At 61.1% G+C, this 23,360-nt stretch overlaps 2 protein-coding genes across 9 annotated transcripts in view; both read left to right on the forward strand.

Annotated features, from left to right (window-relative positions):
• The window catches only part of CABIN1 (calcineurin binding protein 1), a 71,767-nt gene extending 65,414 nt beyond the window's left edge, over positions 1-6,353 (forward strand). For all 8 annotated transcript variants that reach the window (XM_086349056.1, XM_086349050.1, XM_086349054.1 and 5 more), the window contains 6 exons: positions 221-883; positions 2,034-2,108; positions 3,348-3,594; positions 4,800-4,943; positions 5,682-5,908; positions 5,999-6,353. In XM_086349056.1, the coding sequence (XP_086205182.1) occupies positions 221-883; positions 2,034-2,108; positions 3,348-3,594; positions 4,800-4,943; positions 5,682-5,908; positions 5,999-6,142 (1,500 nt within the window). In that variant the 3' untranslated portion in view covers positions 6,143-6,353. The remainder of the gene's footprint in view (positions 1-220; positions 884-2,033; positions 2,109-3,347; positions 3,595-4,799; positions 4,944-5,681; positions 5,909-5,998) is intronic.
• A 9,290-nt stretch (positions 6,354-15,643) lies between these two features.
• Positions 15,644-22,916, forward strand: SUSD2 (sushi domain containing 2). Its single transcript, XM_086346071.1, has 15 exons — positions 15,644-15,747; positions 17,443-17,650; positions 17,823-17,974; positions 18,370-18,537; positions 18,975-19,149; positions 19,278-19,479; positions 19,689-19,774; positions 19,870-20,138; positions 20,212-20,355; positions 20,453-20,611; positions 20,917-21,165; positions 21,277-21,549; positions 21,680-21,856; positions 22,083-22,185; positions 22,315-22,916. Exons 1-15 carry the CDS (start codon positions 15,672-15,674, stop codon positions 22,337-22,339), a joined length of 2,466 nt encoding a protein of 821 aa, XP_086202197.1. The 5' UTR covers positions 15,644-15,671; the 3' UTR covers positions 22,340-22,916.
• Positions 22,917-23,360: the final 444 nt, after the last annotated feature.

Here is a 23,360-nt window from a genome sequence, read left to right on the forward strand (position 1 = left end):
TCCCTGCAGCCAGCGCACTTGCCGGCAGGGCAGGGCGGCTGCTCCTCAGAGGCAGAGCCATGGCCAGGGCCCTGCAGGCAGTGCTGTGGCCCCAGCCCTGACCAGCGGGCAGACGGGCAGGCCCAGAGTGGCCTCAGTGGGAGAGGCCGGGGTGGGCACTGCCGGTGCCTGGGGCAGGAAACACCAGAGACCACTCGTCTAATTCTCGCTTTCCTCGTAGGGGTCGGAACGCCTCGGGCCCAAGGCCTGCGGCTTCCCTGGAGCCAGGATGACCACAGACGTCTCCCACAGGGCCAGTCCCGAGGACGACAAGGAGGGTCTCCCGCACCCCAAGAAGCCCCCTCTGGGCGACGGCTCAGGACCAGGCGCCGAGCCAGGGGGCAAAGCGGGTCCCCTCAACCACCGGCCCATGGCCATGGATGCAGGGGAGGGCGCAGACCAGGCCGGGGAGCGCAAGGACAAGGAGAGCCCCCGGGCCGGCCCCACTGAGCCCATGGACACGTGTGACGCCACCACCCGAGGCGCGGACCCTGAGCGGGGGCCACCGCCCCTGCAGCCAGGCTGCCCCCCCAGGGACCGGGGCCCCGAGAGCCGGCCCACCGAGCTGTCCCTGGAGGAGCTCAGCATCAGTGCCCGGCCGCCCGGCCCACCTGCTCTGGCCCCGCCCACCGCCACCCCCACCCCCGGGCCCAGGCCAGGCACCCACCCCGAGGAAGCACCCCTGCGGCCCAGCCGCAAGAGGAAGCTCCTGGAGGACACGGAGTCCGGCAAGACACTCCTGCTGGACGCCTACCGCGTGTGGCAGCAGGGCCAGAAGGGCGTGGCCTGCGACCTGGGCCGCATCGAGAGGATCATGTCGGAGACCTACATGCTCATCAAGCAGGTGGGTGGCCTCAGGCGGGCCCCCGGAGGCCTCGGAGTACACGTCAGGTGGCGCCCCGCAGTCCCTGATGGTGCCATCCTCGGTGCTCCGCAGGTGGGCGTCTGGTCATCCCTGGAGGCCCCATGGGTGGGCGTCATCATTCCCCACCAGGCCCCGCCGGTGGGTGTCCAGTCATTCCAGGAGGCCCCACGGGTGGGCGTCCAGTCGTCCCCAGCCACTCCGAGGTGTCCTACTCTGAACCTCAGAGAGGTTCAAATATGTTACTGCTGCTGCTGCTAAGTCGCTTCAGTCGTGTCTGACTCTGTGCGACCACATAGATGGCAGCCCACCAGGCTCCTCCATCCATGGGGTTTTCCAGGCAAGAGTACTGGAGTAGGGTACCATTGCCTTCTCCACGAATATGTTACAGTTTTACTTAACTGTATCTTGGGAAAGCTGGGGAGGTATGTGCTGAAAGAGACATCTCTCTTCTAAACGTCTGTAACTAGTCTCAAAGGAAAGGAGGCCGCCTTGCAGAAGCCTGGTCAGGCCGGGCGGGGAGGCCCTGCCACCTCTCTCCTCTGCTGCCTTTTGGGTTTTTCAGTCCCTCAGGCATAGGTTTTTATTTTCCCTCTAATTAGAGAAAAATAGGTTCTTTCCACAGGAAGAGCCCCGGGCAGTGTCAGGCGGGCACAGGGTGAACCCCTGACATCTCCCTCCCGTGTCCCTGTACTGCTGTCTCTCTCAAGCATCAGCAGTGACTTTGTTGTTGTTGCTGATAAACTAGGAAACATAAGCCCTGGATTTCCTGCAGGCGAGGGCAAGCCCTTTCCCCACCCCAGGCCGGCGTCTCCCCCACCCAGGGCCACCCCCAGGCCCCCTCTCCCCGCCTCACGCCCACCTCTGTCCCCTGGGCTCCCTCAGCCCAGCCCACCACCCAGATTCCAGGGGGTCAAGGGGGCAGCTTGTCACCCAGGCCCCCCCAGCCTCCGCCCCCAAGGGTGAAGTCCCGCGGCCACAGATGTGAACACAGCATGGCCAGCTGGTCCCTGAGCAGCAGCCCTGGGGGCTGGGGCCCGGGGCAGGGCTGGGGCCCCCCAGGAGCAGCATGGGGGGCTTGTCTTGAGAGCCGTCGTTGAGGCCCACTGACCGCAGGCATGTCCTTGCTCAGGTGGACGAGGAGGCTGCCCTGGAGCAGGCCGTGAAGTTCTGTCAGGCCCACCTCGGGGCTGCCGCCCAGAGGCAGGTAAGCGTGGCCCCACCCGTGCCAGCCGCCTGGTGTGTGGCACGCAGCCCCAGGCTGCAGGCTGGGACTGTCCCTGTGGTCGGGGGGCCCAGGGCAGGTGGGCGGCAGGCAGCTGAGCCTCAGGTCCTGAGGGAGGGACACAGGGTGGGGCCCAGACCCCGGCGCTGAGTGCGGGCCGCGTGAGGGTCCCGTCACCCCTGCAGCCCCCCAAGCCTGGGCACGGTCCCCGCCCCGTGGACCTCACCTGCGGAGGCGGCTCCTCGGCATGGAGGTGGCACTGGGGTGGGCCAACGGGAGCCCACAGGCAGGGCCCAGCCTCTGTCCAGCCTCCTTTGTCTGGGAAAAGCTGGCTGTGGGGCCGGGCTGGGGCAGGGCCAGCTCAGGTGACCCCGGAAGGTGGAGCTGGCCGCAGGCTGGTCTTGGTGTGGTCTCTCGGTCTCCAGGGCTAGCCTGGCCACCCCACCCCACCCCAGCAGCAGGAGGGCAGGGACCCCACTCTCACTTTCTGCCCCTGGGGGACAGGTCTTGTCTCGCCTGCCCTCCTGCTGGAGGTCCACTGGAGTGGCAGGGGCGTCCACACCAGTAGATCCAGGGACGGGGCACCTCCCGGAAAGCAGATGTCAGGAGAGACGGGGTCAGGGTGGGGCGCCAGGTGCCCCCAGGACGCTTGAAGCTCCTGCAGCCTCGGGCCAGGGTCCCCCTGGCGATTCAGAGGGGACAGTGGGCCCAGGGCCGGGGCTCTGCTGCTGGGCACCGTGCGGGGCCCCTGCCCCACCTCACAGCTGCCTGCGCAGAGCCGTGGCCGTCACCCCCCGAAGTGGGGGGCTTCAGACGAGCAGGGAGCTGTGTGCCTGCGGGCGGGAGGCCCCGGAGGGCCCGGCTCCCTGAGGGCCGAAGGGCTGTGTGGGGGGCTTTGGGGCTGCAGCCTTGAGCCTGGGAACCGCCTCCAGCAGACCCCGCGTCACTCCCACTCTGAGGCCCTTCCCACCAGTGGCCTTGGGAGGTCACTCTCCAGGACTGACCTGTGCTGCAGCCGCCGCCTTGGGTGCCCCCGTCCTGTGCCCCAGCTCCCAGCTGCACCATCCTCCCAGCTGGCACCCAGCAATGGGAGGGTGCAGGTCCCGGCCAGCCTGGGGCCCCTCTGCCTTGCCCTGGACGTCCTCAGGCAGGGCCCCCGGCCCCCCCCGGCCCCCGACGTTGGCAGGGTGTGCCCCCCTCACCCCTACTCTGCCCCCCCAGGCAGCAGGGGACATGCCCACCACCCCGAAGCACCCCAAGGACGCCCGAGAGAATGTTTTCCCCGTGGCCACAGCCCCCGTAGCCCCTGAACCCACGCCGGCAGACGCCCCGCCGCGGCCCAGCGACGGCCACGCCAAGCCTCGCCTCGTGTCAGCCACTGCCTCCACCCCAGACCCGGCCAAAGACCCCGGGCCCCCGCGGCTGCAGAGGCCTGAGGCCGCCCCCAGCACGTCCTCCCTGCGCCCAGGTGAGTCTGTGCCCTCCACCCAGCGGGCAGGCCCAGCAGAGCTGCGGCGGGCCCAGTCCCCCAGCAGGCCTGTCGCTGCAGAGATGTGGGCGCCTCCCGTCCGGTGACCCCCGAGTGCCATCTCCACCCTCTGCCCGCGTGTTCCTACTCCCATGGAGGCTCAGCAGAGTGCAGGGTCCGGACCCCAGGTTCACGCGCCCTCTCAGCAGTCTGCGCCCCCGGAGACGGGCCACAGGCCAGCGGACGCGGGGCTGGGGCTCCATGGGCAGGAGGAAGCCCCAATTCCGACCACACTCAGGTGCCCCTGGGAAGCTCAGCCCGTGGCGGGCAGGGGAGCCCGGCCGACCAGGGAGGGCGCACACGCACGCACGCACACTTGTGCCTCTCCCTGCCGTCTCCGCACGCCCGGGCCGGCGCCTGGAGGCGGCGGTCAGCTAGGAAGCCCCCGCCCCTGATTGAGCAGCTCCGCGGGTCACTCGGCCAGGCCCCCCGGGACAGCTGTGTGAGGACTGGTGTGCCCAGCCTGGCGGGGACAGCTCAGCACAGCCCCTGGGGCCACTGCGGAAGGGCCTGGAGCAGACGCCCCCGGGCCCGCGTCACGGCTGTGCCACCCGCTCCTGCTCCTGGCCGCAGGGTGCCCGCCATTCCGCCTGCTCTGTGAGGCCCCGCAGGGCAGCTCCGGGCCCCCCAGGGGTCGTGTCTGCCTCTGCCGCACGTGGACTGGGCCCTGGGAACCCAGAAACAACTGGGCAATCAGAGCGAGAGGGCGGGGCCAGCCCATCGTCCAGGGGCTGGAGCTGACAGCCGGGTGAGGAGCAGCTGGCCAACCCCGCTCCTGGGGATGTGGCGGGCGTGGCAGGAGCGGCCGGAGGAGGAGGAGGACAGGAGGCCCCGGCTGGGGGCCTGGGGGCGCACTCCCAGCCCCCTCCTCGTCCGAAAGGTGTAGCCTGGCAGGAGGGCCCATTTAGCCCGCTCCGTCCTCAGCTGGGTCGTTCGGGTCCAGCGGCCACTCCTGGGCGCTGGGGTGGGGCCCTGTGGTGTCGGGCTCACTGGGTGTTCATGTCCAGGCAAGTGATTAGCAGCCTGGCACCACCCGGGCCATTGTGTCGGAAGAGGCCTGCACGGTCACGGGCATGGTCGGGGTGGAAGGCCCTGTCCCGGGGGGTGGGGCGCACGTCCCCCACGGCCGCTCTGTGTCCCCCCAGGGGCAGAAGAGCCGGCGGGAGGCGCAGAGGGCCCGGGCTTCCCGCCCCAGGAGCCGCAGGACAGCGAGCATGTGAAGACGGCCCCCGAGGGCCCCGCGGCAGAGGCCGCCCCCCGGACTGGCGCCCAGCCCGCCTGCAGCCAGGGTAAGGCCCAGCATGACCCCGGGGCCAGCAGGCGGCGGGGGTGTCCCAGCAGAGGGACCTGGAGACGGCGGGGGCGGGGGCAGATGAGAAAGGCAGGGGCACCCGAGTCCCCTGCTCCACACTCTGCCGCGCAGATGGGAGTGGTTCGGGTGGTGCGAGGCCCAAGCTGAGGCCACTTGGCCCAGATGGAGCTGAGGGGAGGCCGGGGCGGCCGGGAGGCCAGGCTGGGCAGGGGACATGGCGTCGCGTCCACGGCCCTGCCTGAGTCAGAGCCAGTTCCCAGCAGCCAGGCCCCCGGGGACTCCGTGGGGCGGGGCCTCTCTCAGACCCCTCTTGGGACAGCAGGGCCGCTCCCGCTCCTTTTAAAGCCGCAGGGCGGTGGACGGGCGTGGACACCAGCCAGCCTGTGGCTCCTGGGCGCACAGGGGTGTGGACGTGGGCCAGGGCGGGCTCTGGGACGTGAGAGCTGACGAGGTCTGGGAGGCTCGGGGCTCCCCGGCGCCCCCAGCGGACACACTGCTCCTGAGCCCCCCACCCCCACCCCCACCCCGTCTCCGCTTCTGCCAGCCAGAGCCAGGCCCTCGGGGAGGCGGGGAGGCAGGGAGACAGGAAGCGGCCTGGGAGCCAGCACCCTGCGGTCTAACACGGCCAGAGGGGAGCAGGGTGACGAGGCTTGCAAAGGACAGGCTGGCCTGGGAGGCTGCGGACCCTGCTCAGCCTTCTGGGTCCGTCCCGCAGTGGCCAGCTCCAAGGCGCCCGGCGGCGGGAGTGCCCCACCCCCCGAGGGCCCCCTGAGCAAGGCTGAGCCTGGCCGGGCCAAGTCACGCCTGCTGCCCAACATGCCGAAGTTGGTCATCCCCTCGTCCACCACCAAGTTCCCCCCCGAGATCACCGTCACACCGCCCACCCCGACCCTGCTGTCACCCAAAGGCAGCATCTCGGAGGAGACCAAGCAGAAGCTGAAGGTGACAGCAGGTCCTGGGGGGCCCCGGGTCGGGGGCGCGGGTGGGCTGAGGCTGGGCCGCCACTGACCCCTGCCCGCCCGCCCGGCGCAGTCGGCCATCCTGTCTGCACAGTCGGCCGCCACGGTGCGGAAGGAGAGCCTGTGCCAGCCGGCGCTGGAGGTGCTGGAGACGTCGAGCCAGGAGTCCTCGCTGGAGAGCGAGACGGACGAGGACGAGGACTACATGGACATCTGAGGCCCGGCCCGGCCCTGCTGAGGACGAGGACCACATGGACGTCTGAGGCCCGCGCCAGAGCTCCGCAGGGCCTTTTTTATGACCTGTCGACTTTGTAAACGCGCCCCCTCCCCGCCCAGGCAGCGCGTCCACGCTCCGCGGGCTCTGCCTGGGTCAGCGGTGGAGGATTCGTTTTTTTTTGGTTGCTTTTCTAATAAAGATGAAACAGTCACCTCGGTGTCTTTGTCCCTCAGGGCGGGGTCCCCATCCAGGGCTTCTGGGCCCCCTCCCCCAGGGACCGTCAAGGCAAGGCAGCCCCCACCCCTGGACGGGGCACAAGGCTGAGGGTGCAGGAGGGTCCGGCTGGGCGCAGGGGCTGGCCTGCACCCCTGGGTGGCGGGAACCCAGAGCGTGGGTCTGCACTGACCGCCTGCACACCGCACTCCCCCTCCTACGGGACCGGCCCTGTGCCTGTGGGCTGAGTGTGAGACAGCAGTGTGGGCCCCCATCACAGAGGGAAGCGTCTGTAACGCAGCGGCAGGGCGGCGCTGGCTGTGTCCTGCCACCCTGAGCCCGTCCGTTCTGGGCACGCATGTGCTGGAGGGGCCCGGCCTGCCCCGGGGCCTTGTCTGGACGGCCAGGGTGGCACAGAGACCCTCCCTGCTGCCCGCTGCCCCTCTCCCTCCCAGGGGCCACTCTGTGCCCCTTCCCCATCCTGAGAAGACAGACACCCAAGAGGCTGGGCACTGCCAGGGTCCCCAGCCCAGCACGGGCGGAGCCACGCGGGGACCCGGGGTGCTGGGCCGGCCCTAACTCGGGCCCCTTCCCGGCCGCAGGGCTCCGCCGCTTCCCCACCCGGCCACCCCCACCGTGCAGTCCTGGCCTCCCCCGGCCCTCCCGTCCAGCTCTCCTCTCTGTGCAGCCAGAGCGCCCCCTCCCCCTCGTCCACAGACCCCCGGCCTGGAGTCAGCTACACCACGCTGGCATGCTGCAGTGGGGAGTCTGGCTAAAAGACACCAGGGATACCTCCCCAGTAGAAAGGTGCTCGGTGGGGCTTGGCCGAGAATACACGCCCCGCCCCGCGCAGCTGCGTGAAAAGGACTGGTGAGGGCTGGTTAACAGGTACCGGGCGGCTCTGCTGGAGGAATCTTGAGTGGTCAGCTAAGAGGCCAACCCGGTGCTTCTGTCAACACAAGGGGCACACCTTGGCCAGGGTCATGTCCGTACAAAACTTCCACTTGCAAAGTACCTGCTTAACTGGGGAAGTTATGCTAAAAGGAGATTCCCAACCTAAAACGAGCAGGTTGGGCTTCCTTTAATATTCCAAAGTTTATATTCTTGCAGTTAGAAAAAGCTGGCCATAAGATCAAACAGACTGAATGGATGACTGATATCTGGAAACTTCTCTTAAAACTATATCAGAACCAAAAAAAGGCTGCTAACGGCCTGTCACTGACTCACTCTCCCCCTCTACCTGTACCTTCTTCTATCTGAGTTACTTGGTCAGGTGCTATCTCAGTTTTTTCCTTTCTCTTCCAACTCTGCCATCTCCTGCTGTTTGCCTTTACGCAGCAAAGGAGAAGTAGAGAGGGAAAAAAACCACCTTTTAAGGAATACTCTGGCTTGATACCCAATCATCATTCTCTAATCAGCACAATCATCCTTTGCTTGACTCCACCTTTTACAAGGTTTAGACGAGGATGTAGCTGCTCTGGTCAGAAAGACGGTCTAGGTTGGTCCGAGTTACACAATTAACGCTTGTTAGACTGCTGGACCAACTTTTCAGAACCACCAAAAGAAAGAAAAGGCGGTAGCTACGAAAATTTATGAACGCTCAGTTGTGCCAGCTGAGTACACAATGCCAGCTGAACGTGAACCAAGTCCCAACCAGCTTGATTCCAACCAGTAGAGAAACTTAGCTTGAAAAACAGAAGGAAGTCCCGAGGAAATAAGTCCTAATGAGGAGAACCTGATTTTCTATCCCTATTGCCTTGAGATCAGAGCTCCCAGGATCACTTACCTTATCATGAAAGTGAAGAAAGAGAAACAGGGAATGAAGCCTTTAAAAATATTTCTTACATACTGGTGAGTTTCACACTGAGATATCTGATTCACGACTAAGTTGAGAAAGTGAGGCTAGGTCTCTTGTGGTGTCTGAATGTATGGCTCTGTATGTGTCTGTCTTTGTCTTTGTAATTCTAATGAAGTTTAATTTGTAAGTGAGCTCCGATTTAATAGGCCTAAAGAAAAGTAATTGCCTACAAATCAGAAAAGTCTAAGTTCAAGAGAAATTGAGCTAAGTGAATTTCAGGTTCACATGAACTGGGAAATATTCAATATTAAATTATACCTAGTATTTAATGTTTAAGTTTGTTGGCCTAATTAATATAGAAATGTATGCATTTATCAACATCAAATATAAGACTAAGTATACTCCTATCATTCGGCCTAAAATAACATTATATCTGTTACAACTTTGTCAGCAAGGAAATTAACTTAATATGAAGAAACTTTTCAGGAAAGAAAATGTAAATGGGTTAAAGCTTTTCAATAAACTCTACTAAGAGTAATTATGTTTTAGTCTGTCCAGATTTTAGTAAATTGAATTTCTAGGGTTCTGCTAAATTAAGTGATGGAAGTTTACTTAAATGGGTAGGGTACTCCCAAATAAAATGATACATTAATCACTGATAACTGGCTTCCTCTTACAGAGAAACTCACGGCGTTTTGGACTATTAATGAATGTTTGATGCCTTCTTGAGATGTTCTCTATGAGAAAGCAAATGTTTTTTAGAAATTGTCATTGGTGTTTACGCTCACCAGTCTACAGAATGCTAATATAAAGGTCAGCCCATGGTTGCTTACAGAAAGTAGGATGTGTGTTCTCAGTACAGAAGGCGTGAGGAGTGGAATCACATTTTATTAAGGGAAAAGGAAGGATGTCTGACCTAAGAGGTGATTGTTTTTGAATGGGCAAATTAAGTGATGTCTGCAGAAAAGTTTTGGAAAGTGGACTCCAAGAGAAGAATTTTGTGCATGGTACAAGTTTTCTTAACATGTTGAACTGCCTTTGATAACAGACTGTAATTTCTTTACTTTTAGGTAATCTGCTCCGTATTTACCTTTGAAATCTTTTATTGTTACTTTGGTTAAGTGAATAACTTGTTTCACAATGACCTGTGATTATCTCTGAGTGTTTTAAACCCTTTTGATATTCTTTGCAAAGTTTCCTAAGTCTTTTTGACCTCTCGCTAACTTTGAGTGCTTCAAAGAGCCTTCCTGAAACATCCCAAAAGTGAAAGTGAAACATCCCAAAGAGAGACACAGACTGGCTTCATCTGATGCGTGGCATTGCATGGGAAGCATTGTCAAATCCTAAAATCTCATATGTGGCATTGCATGGGAAGCATTGTCAAATCCTAAAATCTCATACGTGGCATTGCATGGGAAGCATTGTCAAATCCTAAAATCTCATACGTGGCATTGCATGGGAAGTATTGTCAAATCCTAAAATCTCATACGTTGCATTACATGGGAAGCATTGTCAAATGAGCAATAGTCTTCTCGGGCTATAGTGTATGGCAAATGTTACTAATATACATATTTTAAAATGTATATGGAGTTCCTAAAATTCTGACAGGTGCTGGTCAAATGTCAGTCATAATTCTAGTTATTATCTGCAAGTGAGGTATGTCACAGCAGTAACCCCGTTACTTTATCAACTGTAATCAGAACTTACTGGGTTGAATCTGTTTTACAGGAGTAAGGAAAACATTCCTTTCAAACTAATTATGACTTACAGTAATTTGGTAAATTATACTTTTGCAAGCAGAATTGAAATATTTAGCTTTTTTTTCTCTATTGGCTCCCTCCAGAGTTTGTAAACTCTCAGGTTTCCAGCAGCTTTAACAGACAAATTAGGTAAGCTACTTCACCATCAGGTATAAAAATCTCAAGGTATTTTGGCAACCTTGTAAAGGGAGGAATTCACCTCGATATGTAGTTGAGACATGTGATAAGCTCTTGGCCTGACCTTCCTGGCCCTGAGAGGTCTTTGTTTTTTTAAGAAGTTCAGTCTGACACTCCTTATAAAAAATTTCAGTAAAGCAAAACCCTATGACCAATTATAGTTATATAAATTTTCAGGCCAAGGTTTTTTTTTTTTTAGATCAGACTTATTTTTGCAAACAAATTAGTTTTAATTTGAATATATTTGGTAGAAATGAGAATAATTTTAGAGAGAAACAGATTACGTTTCAATGAATGTTAAATCCCAGTTTTGTTAACAGAGGTCTGTATTTACTGACTCACTTCCCAGATAAGTTCCTTGCTGTTATGCTATGTTAATGGAAAGTTAATTGAATGATTAAAAGGACATTCTAAATTTTATTTCTGAAGCTTATCTCAGTAATCTCAATTTCCACAACCTCCAAACAGGGGATTGTGTATACCAGAAAGGACTGTCTCCAGCCTGGGTGGAAGGGCTTTCTATCAGTGACTCTTAACTAGCTCATGTGCAGTGAAAGTGAAGGGAAATTGACCCTTGCAGTAATCCCCTCTTCTATTGGCCCCTGCACCAGCCTGGTCTACAGACAGCACTGCCGATGTCAGACTCACCTTAAAAGGATGCTCAGAGGCAATTACACTTAGACCAGGACGAGAGGAAGATGACCTCAGAAGTAGCTCACCCAGGACGCTGGACCTGACGTGTATGATCGTTTATGATGTTGTCTTGACTTCACAGACCTTTGCGTATAAATCAAATGTTTTTCTCTCTTGAACATGATCCTATGCTAGTTTTAAAAAACCGATCCAAGTCCTGGGTTGTGGCCAGTCACCTGTGTCTAGAACGTCTAGGTTCCCTGGTGGGTTTCTCCACCCCAAGGCTCTAACGGGATGACCCTTAGAAACGTTTTCTAGAAGAAAGTCCAGTCCCCTGTGGGCTACTTTTGATATCACTAGGTGGGACCCTCTCAGCTGGCCAATTAAGAATGCCTGCTCTGACCCCAGCCGTAATATGGATCTCCCTCCAAGTCACTCAAGCTCAGTCGGAGCAACAAGCACATTCAGTCAAGGAATAAAACAACCAGGCTGTGGTCATTTAAGATTTAAGGCCTCCTTTATCTTGGAGGCAGTTAAGTTATACTAAGGATAGCCAGCCTAGTAACACTAGGAAACACTAGGCTGGGAGCCTGATGCTAATATCCCTGAAAGATAGAGCTGTACTATGTCAGACGGCCTGAGGATATACTGGGCTACACCTAATGGAAATTCCTGGCTTAATTCTTACTTGTGACTTTAAAATACTGCTAGCTGTGTTAGTTGTACTTTGAATGTTTTATGAGATTATTGTCTCTTGTGTTAGTATTAGTATTACCAAATGCGCGACTGAACCTCCGACAAAAATGATGACTAGGGGACGTGAAGCAGTTGATTCGCATGCGATCAACGATTGTGATAGTGTAACTCTAGATATGGCAAGACAGAACAGGCGGGGGTTTTCCCGGACCTTCCCACACGGGGTAAGACAGCTGGTCCAGAGTCCTCGGTTACTGTTGACAGACTTAGTCCAGTAACAGCCCACCGAGTGGCCTGTCTGCAGTCTTTGCAGACCCAGGAATGAGCCCTTCTAGCAAAGTGGCACAAAATGGTCGCAAACGGCCTGCGAAATGCCTCCCAAAGTACGGTCAAGTTTATCACCGTGAGGGAGTGGCCCCCGCCAAGGGTGCTCGCATCTGCCTCCACAAGGATTAAGTCATGTGCCCCTGCAGCAGCTGACCTCCAACCCCCGCTGAAGGAGATCAGGGTGGAGAGCAGGAACCGGGCCCTCTGTGCTCCAGGAAACTGGCAGGACAGGTCTTCTCAGGAGCTGACTTGATAAGCCCAGTTCTTGTACCTCCTCATATCTAGAAAAGCTCTAAAATCCTTCATGGTGACAACTCTTCTTGTGACCAGCGAAGGCTTCACGAGACTCTGTAAAAATACGTCCTTGATTGCACGCGCCTCCCCTGCACCAAAGTCACACGTACAGCGGGCTCCCCGTTGCTGCTTTGGGACGGTCTCTCGCAGCCGTGTGAGGAGCTGTCTCCTGGCTGCAGGCCTCGGTTGTCGTTCGGTGGCTCCGTCGTGTCCGAGTCTTTGCGACCCCGTGGACTGCAGCCCGCCAGGCCTCCCTGCCCCTCAGCATCTCCCAGTGTTGTGCCACGCGTTCCGGGAAACACGCTCACTCAGAACAAGAACAACGCAGATAGCGGACTGCAGTTTACCGCACCGGCGGGCCCGAGGCAGTCTCCTCTTGGCCGAGGACCCGACCAGCATTTGTGAAATCTTTTACGCCTGTGTGTACGTGTCTGAACCCACCACCCCAAAGTCTCCTTGAGACTCACATAAACCAAGGAAAATGCAACCCCAGTCACCCTCAGAGCAGTCACGGGCTCTGAGCTCATGTGTCAGTCAAACAGTTAGCCGATAATCAATAAGCCCGAGGCTACACTCCGATAGATACAGAAAAATTTATGGCCTGTCTGGAGGAAAGGGTGATCAGTGTATGTTTTCTCTTGGGCTAGGAGTAACCTAGAAACGATCTTCAAGGTTCCCCTGTCTGGAGGGGGTCTTATCCTTCTATTGTTGTTTTCATAGGCACTAAACACAGAGGAATATTCTGAAAGAGATGGGAATACCAGACCACCTGATCTGCCTCTTGAGAAATCTGTATGCAGGTCAGGAAGCAACAGTTAGAACTGGACATGGAACAACAGACTGGTTCCAAATAGGAAAAGGAGTACGTCAAGGCTGTATATTGTCACCCTGCTTATTTAACTTATATGCAGAGTACATCATGAGAAACGCTGGGCTGGAAGAAGCATAAACTGGAATTAAGATTGCCAGGAGAAATATCAATAACCTCAGATATGCAGATGACACCACCCTTATGGCAGAAAGTGAAGAGGAACTCAAAAGCCTCTTGATGAAAGTGAAAGTGGAGAGTGAAAAAGTTGGCTTAAAGCTCAACATTCAGAAAACGAAGATCATGGCATCCGGTCCCATCACTTCATGGCAAATAGATGGGGAAACAGTGGAAACAGTGTCAGACTTTATTTTTCTGGGCTCCAAAATCACTGCATATGGTGAGTGCAGCCATGAAATTAAAAGACGCTTACTCCTTGGAAGGAAAGTTATGACCAACCTAGATAGCATATTCAAAAGCAGAGACATTACTTTGCCAACAAAGGTTTGTCTAGTCGAGGCTATGGTTTTTCCTGTGGTCATGTATGGATGTGAGAGTTGGACTCTGAAGAAGGCTGAGCGCCAAAGAATTGAGGCTTTTGAACTGTGGTGTTGGAGAAGACTCTTGAGAGTCCCTTGGACTGCAAGGAGATCCAACCAGTCCATTCTGAAGGAGATCAGCCCTGGGATTTCTTTGGAAGGACTGATGCTGAAGCTGAAACTCCAGTACTTTGGCCACCTCATGCGAAGAGCTGACTCATTGGAAAAGACTCTGATGCTGGGAGGGATTGGGGGCAGGAGGAGAAGGGGACGACAGAGGATGAGATGGCTGGATGGCATCACTGACTCGATGGATGTGAGTCTGAGTGAACTCCGGGAGTTGGTGATGGACAGGGAGGCCTGGCATGCTGTGATTCATAGGGTCGAAAAGAGTCGGACACGACTGAGCGACTTATCTGATCTGATCTGATCTGAAACACAGAGTTCAGAGTCCATTGGAAAGGTGGCCCAGCATGATCAGCAGTGAACAGGCCTAAGATGGAGTTCAGGCCCTATGAATTCCTTCTTCACCAGAGCTTGCTCAAACTCACGTCTATCGAGTCGGTGATGCCATCCATCCATCTCATCCTCTGCTGTCCCCTTCTCCTCCAGCCTTCAGTCTTTCCCAGCATCAGAGTCTTTTCTAATGGCTCTTCCCATCAGGTGGCCAAAGTATTGGAGCTTTAGCTTCAGCATGAGTCCTTCCAATGAATACTGAGGACTGATCTCCTTTAGGATGGACTGGTTGGATCTCCTTGTAGTCCAAGGGACTCTCAAGAGTCTTCTCCAGCACCACAGTTCAAAAGCATCAATCCTTCGGCGCTCAGCCTTCTTTATGGTCTAACTCTCACATCCATACGTGACAATTGGAAAAAGTCCTTATTTTGCCCCAAATAAAACTTAACTCTCATGCTGTGCATTTTTTCAAGTCCGTGTTCCCCAAGCCATGGTCAGGGCCCTGGAGCAAGTCCCAGTACCAGCCCCCCCAGGCTGGCTTGGGGACCTGAGGACCACCGGGGCAGCTGGCCCCAGCAGTGCTGTGGGTGCCCAGCATCTGCTTAGCAGTTGTGGCTACACCCCCCTCCCCCACCCCTGCTGGCTCTCTGGATCGCTGCGGGGGGCGGGGGGCAGCAGGGCGGGCCACGACAGGGAACCAGGCTGGCTGACCCCCCAGGGCCCCGAGGCCTCCCACAGCCCAGGGCCCCCCCCCCAACCCCCCACCGCTAGCGTCAATTCCCTAAGGGGTCCAGGGCCCTGTGCCCTTCGGTTGCCTTGAGAAGCCACCACTGTCCAGACCCAGCCCAGGTGGCAGGGCCCGAGTGAGTCTCCGACCTGGTTCCTCCCCGCCTACCCTGGCCTTGGAGGCTCCCGGAAACCACCTCTCCCAGGGACCTCGCCGCCTCTCCCCGTCTGGGCCTCAGTTTCCACACCTGCATAAACAGAACAGAGGTGTGGAACAAGGGAGAGATTATGCAAACGCAGAGTGACAGGGCAGGGGCGGCTCCTGTTTGGCTCCCAGCTCCGGGCAGAGGCGCCGCAGGAGAGCACAGATGACTTCGTTTCTTCCCAGAACCCCGCCAGCAGCCCAGAGAGCCCTGCGGAGAGGAGACCAGAGTCCCGGCCTCAGCCCCCCACGCTGCCCCCAGGGTTCACCTGCAAGGGGCTCCCGGCCCCGCCCCCTCCCCCCTTCTTTCCCCTCCACCCACCGGGGGCATCTCCGCCTTCGCCCAGTCGGGGCCCTCCCCTAGCGCCTACACAGCAGGCTGCAGGCAGGCACCAGCAGGAAGGTGCCAGCTCCCGCACCCCACCCCGGCTGTGGGGAGGACCTGGGAAGCCCAGCTCCCTGTGGGGCAGCTGAGGTGCGAGGCCTGGGGCCCCAGGACCCCGGGGGGCTGGAATCCCGGGATGGCAGGGACCACCGTGCCTTCTCCCCACCGCAGCATCATCCCTTCCCCCGCGAAGAGTGTGGCCCGGCGGAGCAGGCCTAGGGGGTGGGGGGTGGGGACTGGGATCCAGGGTCTGAGCGGCCGCCCCCGGACGTCCGGCTTCAGGAAGCCGGTCCCCTCCCCTGGGTCCGGGGCCGGAGGGCCAGGAATGTGCTAACGGGGCAGCTTGAGCCCTGCTGGCGCTTCGGGCACCTGTGGACTTTGAGAGGGGACCGGGAGGGGCGGGGCGGGGCGGGGCGGGGCGGGGCGGGGCGGCAGCGCGGGGCGGGGCGGGCTTGGGGAATATTTGACCCGCCACCTCCCGGCCCCTGCTGCGCCGTCTGCAGACGGGCCGCACCATGAAGCCGACCCTGTTGCCCTGGGCCCTGCTGCTGCTGGCGACTGTCCCCGGCCCGGGCCTCCGGCCTGCTGCAGGTATGCCGCTGCCCTGCCCTTCCGTCCCCCTGTCTGCCTGCTGCAGTCAGACCCAGCGCAGAACCTCCCCGGGCTCAGACTCTTGTCCATCCGTCTGGCTGTGACCACACTGGGGTTGATGCCGTTCAGTCGCTCAGTCGTGTCTGACTCTTTGCAACCCCATGCGCGGCAGCGTGCCAGGCTTCCCCGTCCTTCAGCATCTCCTGGAGTTTGCTCAAATTCATGTCCATCCTGGGGCGTGCTAAGAAGAATAAGAAATTCTGGGGAGCCCAGAGCCAAGGGGCTGCTGGTCGGGATTGGGGTGGGGGTGTTCTGGGCTATGCCTACTCTAAGCTAGCTGGGAGCCAGAAGGCGGGTCGCAGGCCGGGAGGGAGGTCGCCAAGGAGGGTGAGCACAGCCAAGCCCTTGGACTGAGTGAGACCTGAGCCCTGATGGAGGAGCCCTCAGCCCCACTGGGCCCCCTGGCCAGCTGGAGGCAGGACAGTGGGTCCCTCTCAGGGTGGGCTGAGCCCGAGGATGTCCTGGGAAAGGCCCTGGACTCCGGAGCCAGGCCCCTGACCCCCGCCGGGCCGGGCCAGGCTGGTTTTCACCCGTTCCCCAACCCCCTCCCGGCCAGCTTCCCATCCTAGGAAGCAGCGACATCCCCCTGCCGCTTATCTTACTTGGGGCTTCACTCAGCCTCCTGCCCCACCCTCAGGCCATCACAGCCTCGGTCAATAAATATTTATTGACGCTCCTGAGTGCCAGGCCCTGCACTGCGCGAGGCACGACCGCAGTGGTGGCTCAGGCCCAGGCTTGGCCCTTGACCAGCCCCGGGGTGGGGGTGGGGGGAGGCTGGGACGGGCCAGAGGGGACAGGGGCCTGCACCATCCCCCGGGCTCCACCCTCCAAGCCGCGTGGCCAGGCCAGCCCCAGTGGGTCGGCTCCCCACAGCGCCCCCCCACCAAACTGCCCTCTCCCCTCTCCTGGCCAGGCCGAGTCCTCTGCCGGAAGTGTCCCCTAAAAGGAGGGGAGTGCCCCTTGCCTTCTCCCCCCGAGGGTGGGGCAGGCTCCTTCAGGACCTTAACCCGTGGTGGGCAAGCCTGCAATGCCCAGCAGAGAGATGGACAAGTTCAGCCCGGCACCAGCCCCTAGTGGGCCTCCAGGGGGACTCTTCGCAGCCACATTCCCAGACCCCAGGCGGGCGAGCCGGGGGGTCCTTCTCCAGGCTGCGGGTCCACTGATGTTTTAGGGAGTGGAGGCAGCTCCCGGCCCATGTGGGGGGCGGTCAGGCACTTGTGGCCATCGAGCACACCGACTTGGTTGCTGAGAGCCAGTCTGCCCAGGGAGGGAGGCAGAGAAGGAAATGGCAACCTACTCCAGTACTCTCACCTGGAAAATCCCATGGACGGAGGAGCCTGGTGGGCTATACAGTCCACGCGGTTGCAAAGAGTTGGACACGACTGAGTGATTTCACATGTCCTCAGATCTCCGCCGATTCCAGCCAGTCATTCAGGCCATCGAACTAAGAATTAACCGCCAGCACCTCCCCCACCCCGCCGCCCCCGACTCCGAGCCCTGCGGGTTTCCGCTGTGTCCCTGTGGTGGTCAGCGCCGTTCCCGGCCAGCTTTCTCCTGGGGCTACTTGTAAGGGGCTCCCGGGGAGAGCAAGGCGGGCACCCTGTGCCACATGGCCCTCCACGCCCTCTACTCCAGGTGCCCAGCTGAGCTGCTCCCAGCGCTGCGGAGACCAGAGCGGGCCATGTTCCTGCCACCCGACCTGCTTTGGCCTGGCCAGCTGCTGCGTGGACATCCGGGATTTCTGCCTGGAGATCTCGCCCTACTCTGGCTCCATGATGGGGGGCAAGGACTTTGTGGTCCGGCATCTCAACTGGTCCAATCCCGCTGACAGCGTGATCTGCAGGTGGGAGGCCCCCGAGGGGGCACTCTGGGGCCCACCCCCTGGTGGGCTGGGTGGGGCCCCAGGACCCAGGGCTGGGGCTGCTGGCCTGATGCGTTCCCTGGGAGGAGGCTGGGAGCCTTGGAGAGGGTCGGCCCCCGCAGGCCCAGCCTGTCCACCCCCTCTGCCCCTCCAGCTTCAAGGAGAGCATCCAGACCCACGGCTACGTGGACGCCTCCGGCCGAGTGCACTGCGTGTCGCCCCTGCTCTACGAGTCCGGCCGCATCCCGTTCACGCTCTCCATGAACAACGGCCGCTCCTTCCCGCGCTCGGGCACCTGGCTCTCTGGTGAGCCCTGATGGTGACGCACCCTCCCGGGCCCGGTGCCCTCACAGGGACGCTCCTGGTGATAATCTGGTCGAACCGGTCGCTCTGGAGGTCTGCCCCGGGTGTGGGCTCCCCAGACTCCTTTCTCCACCCACTGGCATCCACACGGGGGTTCCAGCCCAGAGGGAGGAGGACTGTGGGGGGGTCTGCTCTGGCCAAGGGAGGGGAGGAGCCAGCCCGGGGGCAAAGATCAGGGCCCCTCCTCTCCCAGCCCCTGACCTTTCCTACTACAAGGGCACCATGGCTCCCGAGGGACTGCCTTGGGACGTCCCCACAGCTCAGAGAGCCCCGGACCTCCTCCCCTGGACGCCCTGGGCCCCAGGCCTTCCCTCAGCTCACCTCCCGCCCCCCGCCAGTGCACCCAAGTAAAGTGTCGGACTCCGAGAAGAGCCAGCTGGTGAACGAGACCCGCTGGCAGTACTACGGCACTCCTGGCACGCAGGGCAACCTCACCCTGACCTGGAACACCTCGGCCCTGCCCTCGGACACCGTCACCATCGAGCTGTGGGGCTACGAGGAGACGGGTGAGGCTGGCAGGGGTCATGCCCCGACCCCCACTGGGAGCCTGGAGCTCACGGACATGGGAGAAAGGAGATTCCAGGTGGGGGGAATCCAGCCAGGGATTTCGAGCCGGAAGGTGTTGGCAGGAGAGGGCAGCTGGCTCGAGCGGCACAGGGAGGAGTGGCCGCCTGGGTACCAGGGCTGGAGGGGGGCTGGAGGAGGTGCAGACATTTGCAGCTCCTGGATACACAGCTTGTCCTGGAAATAGGAAAGACGTGCCCCGCCCCATCCTCAGAGCCCCTGGAGGACTAGCAGGCCTTGGCCTGGCTCCCTCCCCCAGCAGGGCAGGCCCTCGTGTGGGGGCCATCTGTCTGTGGCACCCACCTCCACCTGTGCCCCCGGGGTTCCTGGGTCAGGCGCCGGGGCTGATGAGGCCTTCTCCCCCTGCCAACCCCCTCAGGGAAGCCGTATTCCCAGCAGTGGGCAGCAGCGTGGTCATACCTGTATTCCTTGGCTACCAACATCCACAACTCCGGTTCCTTCACCTTCACGCCGAAACCTGCCCCGCAGAACTTCCAGAGATGGGAAGTGGGTTCCCTCCGCATCGTGGACAGCAGACACAGCGCAGGGAAGCCGTAAGGACCGCCCAGGAGGACGACCCCAGGGCCTGTCTGCTGCCCTACGGGAGAGGGGGGTGTGGGGCGGGGCGGGGCCAGGGCTGGGGCAGGGAGGGCAGCCCCCAGCGTGCGTGCGTCCCCCACAGGGATGTGCAAGCGATCTGGAGCAACGAGCACGCACTGGCCTGGCACCTGGGTGAAGACTTCCGGATGGACCCTGTGGCCTGGGCCCGAAACCAGTGCCTGGCCTGGGAGGAGCTGGAGGACCAGCTGCCCACATTCCTGGAGGAGCTGCCCGACTGCCCCTGCACCCTGGCCCAGGCCCGGGCTGACTCCGGCCGCTTCCACGTGAGCCCCCCAGCCCAGACAGGGACGGGAGTGGGTGAGGGGCAGGCTAGGGCCGGCTGCCCCCACCAGCAAGGGCCACGCTACTGGAGGCATCACAGGGAGGGGAGGGGGAGGCCTGGGAGGTGAGGCTGGGGGTCCGAGGCCCCGGAGGGGTAGGGGATGGCGGAGCCCCGAGCCCGTGCAGGTGACAGCCGCCAGCCCCTCTGCAGACAGACTACGGCTGTGACCTGGAGCAGGGCAGCGTGTGCACCTACCACCCGGGCGCTGTGCACTGCGTGCGCTCGGTGCAAGCCAGGTGAGCCGGAGATGGAGGGCGGGGCGCGGGAGGGGGCGGGGCGCGGGAGGGGCGGGGCCGGACCCAGGGCCGTCCTGACCCGCCTGTGCCCGCAGCCCCCGGTACTACTCGGGCCAGCAGTGCTGCTACACTGCGGACGGCACGCAGCTCCTGACTGCTGACTCCACCGGGGGCAGCACCCCGGACCGCGGCCACGACTGGGGCTCACCCCCCTACCGCGTGCCACCCCGCGTGCCGGGCCTCTCCCACTGGATCTACGACGTCATCAGCTTCTACCACTGCTGCCTCTGGGCACCTGAGTGCTTCCGCTACATGAACAGACGGCCCTCCAGCGACTGCCGCAGCTACCGGCCCCCGCGCCTGGGTGGGTGCTGGGCTGGGCGGGCGCTGGCCAGGGCAGAGGCAGGACAACCCGCCTCACCTTCCGATCCCCCCAGCCTCCGCTTTCGGGGACCCACACTTTGTCACTTTCGACGGCACCAACTTCACATTCAACGGACGTGGCGAGTACGTGCTGTTGGAGGCAGCGCTGACTGACCTGCGGGTGCAGGCGCGGACCCAGACCAGGGTGACGCCAGAGGGTGAGGCTGGGCCCCGGGGGCTCTGGGGGGCACAGGGTCATCCCTGGGGAGGGGGAGTCTGAGCCCGGTGGACCCCATCTTGTACCCATCATCCCAGGCTCTCAGGACCGAGGCACGGGGCTGACTGCGGTGGCCGTCCAGGAGGCCAACTCAGACGTGGTAGAGGTCCGGCTGGGGGACGGGGCGGGGGTCCTGCAGGTGCTGCTGAACCAGGAGGTGCTCAGCTTTGCGGAGCAGCGTTGGATGGACCTGAAGGGTGAGTGGAACGTTGGGGGCCCCATCTAGGGGTCCTGGCAGGAAGGGAAGGGGGCGCAGGGTGGAGTCAGGGTGTGAGGGCCGACAGCCAGTCCCCCCCTCACAGGACCCTGGTGTGGGAGCTCCCTTCAGGGCCTGGGCACTCAGACCCACCACCCGGGGTGGGGGAGTGTCAAGGTAGGCTGGGCCCTGGGGACTCCCTCCTGGCCCTGAAGCCCACGGTGCTAGCCCACGCATCCCAAGGCTGTGGGGTCAGAGCCCAGCGCCCACAGGGGCGACCCTGACCCCACCTCCACGTGTGCCCAGGTATGTTCCTGTCGGTAGCCGCTGGGAACAGAGTATCAGTCATGCTGACGTCAGAGGCCGGCCTGGAGATCAGCCTCCAAGGGCCATTCCTGAGTGTGGCGGTCCTGCTGCCTGAAAAGTTCCTGACCCACACGCAGGGCCTCCTCGGGACATTCAACAACGACCCAACCGATGACTTCACCCTGCGCAGTGGGGAGGTCCTGCCACCCAGCGCCAGTTCTCGAGAACTGTTCCGGTTCGGGGCTGACTGTAAGAGGCCACAGGCAGGAGCACAGAGGGCACGGCCCTGGGAAGGGCTTGGTGGAGGTGCGGGGAGCCCCCAGACCCTCCCACCCGCCAGCCCTGATGCTGTCTTCCCAGGGGCCGTGCAGAATGCCTCCTCCCTGCTCACCTATGACTCCAAGTTCCTGGTGGAAAACTTCAAGGAACGGCCTAAGCATGACCCCACTTTCCTGCCCCTCTTCCCCGAGGAAAGCTCCGCGAGCCCCAGCCAGGCGAGTGCGGCAGCTGACCTGTGTGGGGACGACAGTTTCTGCAAATTCGACGTGGCGGCTACCGGGAGCCTGAGCGTGGGCAACGCCTCGCGAGTGGCCCACATGCAGCACCGGCTTCGCGTGCAGAGCCTGCAGCCCGGTGAGCGGGGCGGGGCTGGGGGGAAGGCGCGGGCGAGGGGGAGGGCGCCTGGCGCTGGGACATGGCCCCCCAGGCTGGTGGCAGCAGGCGCGAGCTCAGGTCCGATGTCTGCGCCCCGCCCCTACACTAGTGGTGTCCTGCGGCTGGCTGGCCCCGCCTGCCAACGGACACAAGCAGGGCGAGAGGTACCTGGTGGGCTCCACCGTCCGCTTCCGCTGCAACAACGGCTACAGCCTGGCTGGGGCAGACGCCAGCACCTGCCAGGCTGACGGCACCTGGTCCTGGCCCACCCCCACGTGCCAGCCAGGTGAGAACACCCCGCCCACCAGAAGCCCCGCCCACAAGTCCTTGCCCTACCCACACTGCCTAGCCCCGCCCATCAGTCGGCCTAGCCCCGCCCACCGGCCCCTGGCCTGCCCACGCACACTGCCTCGCCCCGCCCACGCGCCCGCGCCCCAAGTCCGCCCCACGCGCACGTGTGCGCACGCCTGCGCCTGGTTGCTAGGCGCACTCACAGCCCACCACCTCTCCAGGACGGAGCTACGCGGTGCTGCTGGGCATCATCTTTGGAGGCCTGGGGCTGGTGGCCCTGGTTGGGCTTGGCTACTGGCTCCTACGCCGCAGGAAGAGCAACACGTGAGACCCCTCTCTCCCAGGCCCGGTCCACTCCTCCTCGGTTCTCATGGGCCCGCCCCCGCACCCCCACCCCCACCCCGGGCGCGCGTGGGACCACCGTGCCTGCGCTAGACCGCAACTCTGTTGCAGGGCCGTCTGGGGTTCGCAGCCCTGAGCGAAGCACACTTGGCCAGTGGCGCGAGATGCACGGGGCCTCCCCGAGGCCAAAGCCGAGCCTCCAAACTTCCAGGAGCCTGCACCCCAGTACTTGAATCCTCGGGTTCCTAGCGCCAGACACGTGGAACCCGTACACCCGGTACCTGAGCTTTTCAAGCCGAGTGCCCTGCTCTGTCACCGAAGGCCCGAACCCCGAACTGTAACCGGGGAGCTCCCGTGGCTCTGTTTCCTGCATACCCCAAACCCTAGTTCTCCAGGCCCTGGGCTCTGTACCCTCGAATCCTGAGGCCTGTCTCCCGAATCCTGACATGCCAGCACCTGATGTGCAAAGGCCAGTACCTCAGATCCCGTGCCCGTGCCCCTGACCCCCAGTGTGAGCCTGCTGACCCAGCAGTGAGCCCGAGGGCCGAGCTGCCTTGATTCCCAGGCCCTGGGCCTGGCTGCCCGGGACTGTGGCTGGGTCCAGCCTTGGGCGTGGACCTTCTAAGCTCCAGTCTTGTAACTCCAAGTCTTACGGAACGTCTCCTGACAGACTCCTTGCCTGTGGAGGCAGAAAACAAGCTTTGGTGCCCCTCTGTGGTGTCTGTGCTCGTGGCGTGCCTTATCCCCGGGAGTCCAGTGGTCGCCCTGGGCGGTGCACGGCACCGAGAGTGACTGGCCTGTCCCCAGGCTCCGACCGTCCGTTTGTAAAGTGGGATCTAGAACAGTGACTGTGTCATGGGAGCGGAAGCGTGCATGGGGCACTACGCTGGGCACCCAGCTCTAGCCCAGCCCCAGAGGCAGTGTGGGAGCGCCATGCCCAGCTGGTCCAGGCCCCTGGACCCTTTGCCCAGGACTATCCGGAGGCAAGTGTACAGGACCCAGGCCTCTTGTGAGGGTACTGAATGGGTGCTCTGGGGGGCCTGGGTAGGATGGTGCCGGGTTTCCATCAGAGGTCTCAGACGGGGAAGTGCCGGGGCTTGTGGGTTGGAGGTGGGTGCTTGCTGCCTGCTGCCCAGGGCTGGTGGCTCTGCCTGAGA

The sequence above is a fragment of the Bos grunniens genome, chromosome 17 (genome assembly GCF_055505025.1).
Source record: "Bos grunniens cultivar Pamir isolate PY7600 chromosome 17, Bosgru_T2T1.0, whole genome shotgun sequence".
Classification (NCBI taxonomy): domain Eukaryota; kingdom Metazoa; phylum Chordata; class Mammalia; order Artiodactyla; family Bovidae; genus Bos; species Bos grunniens.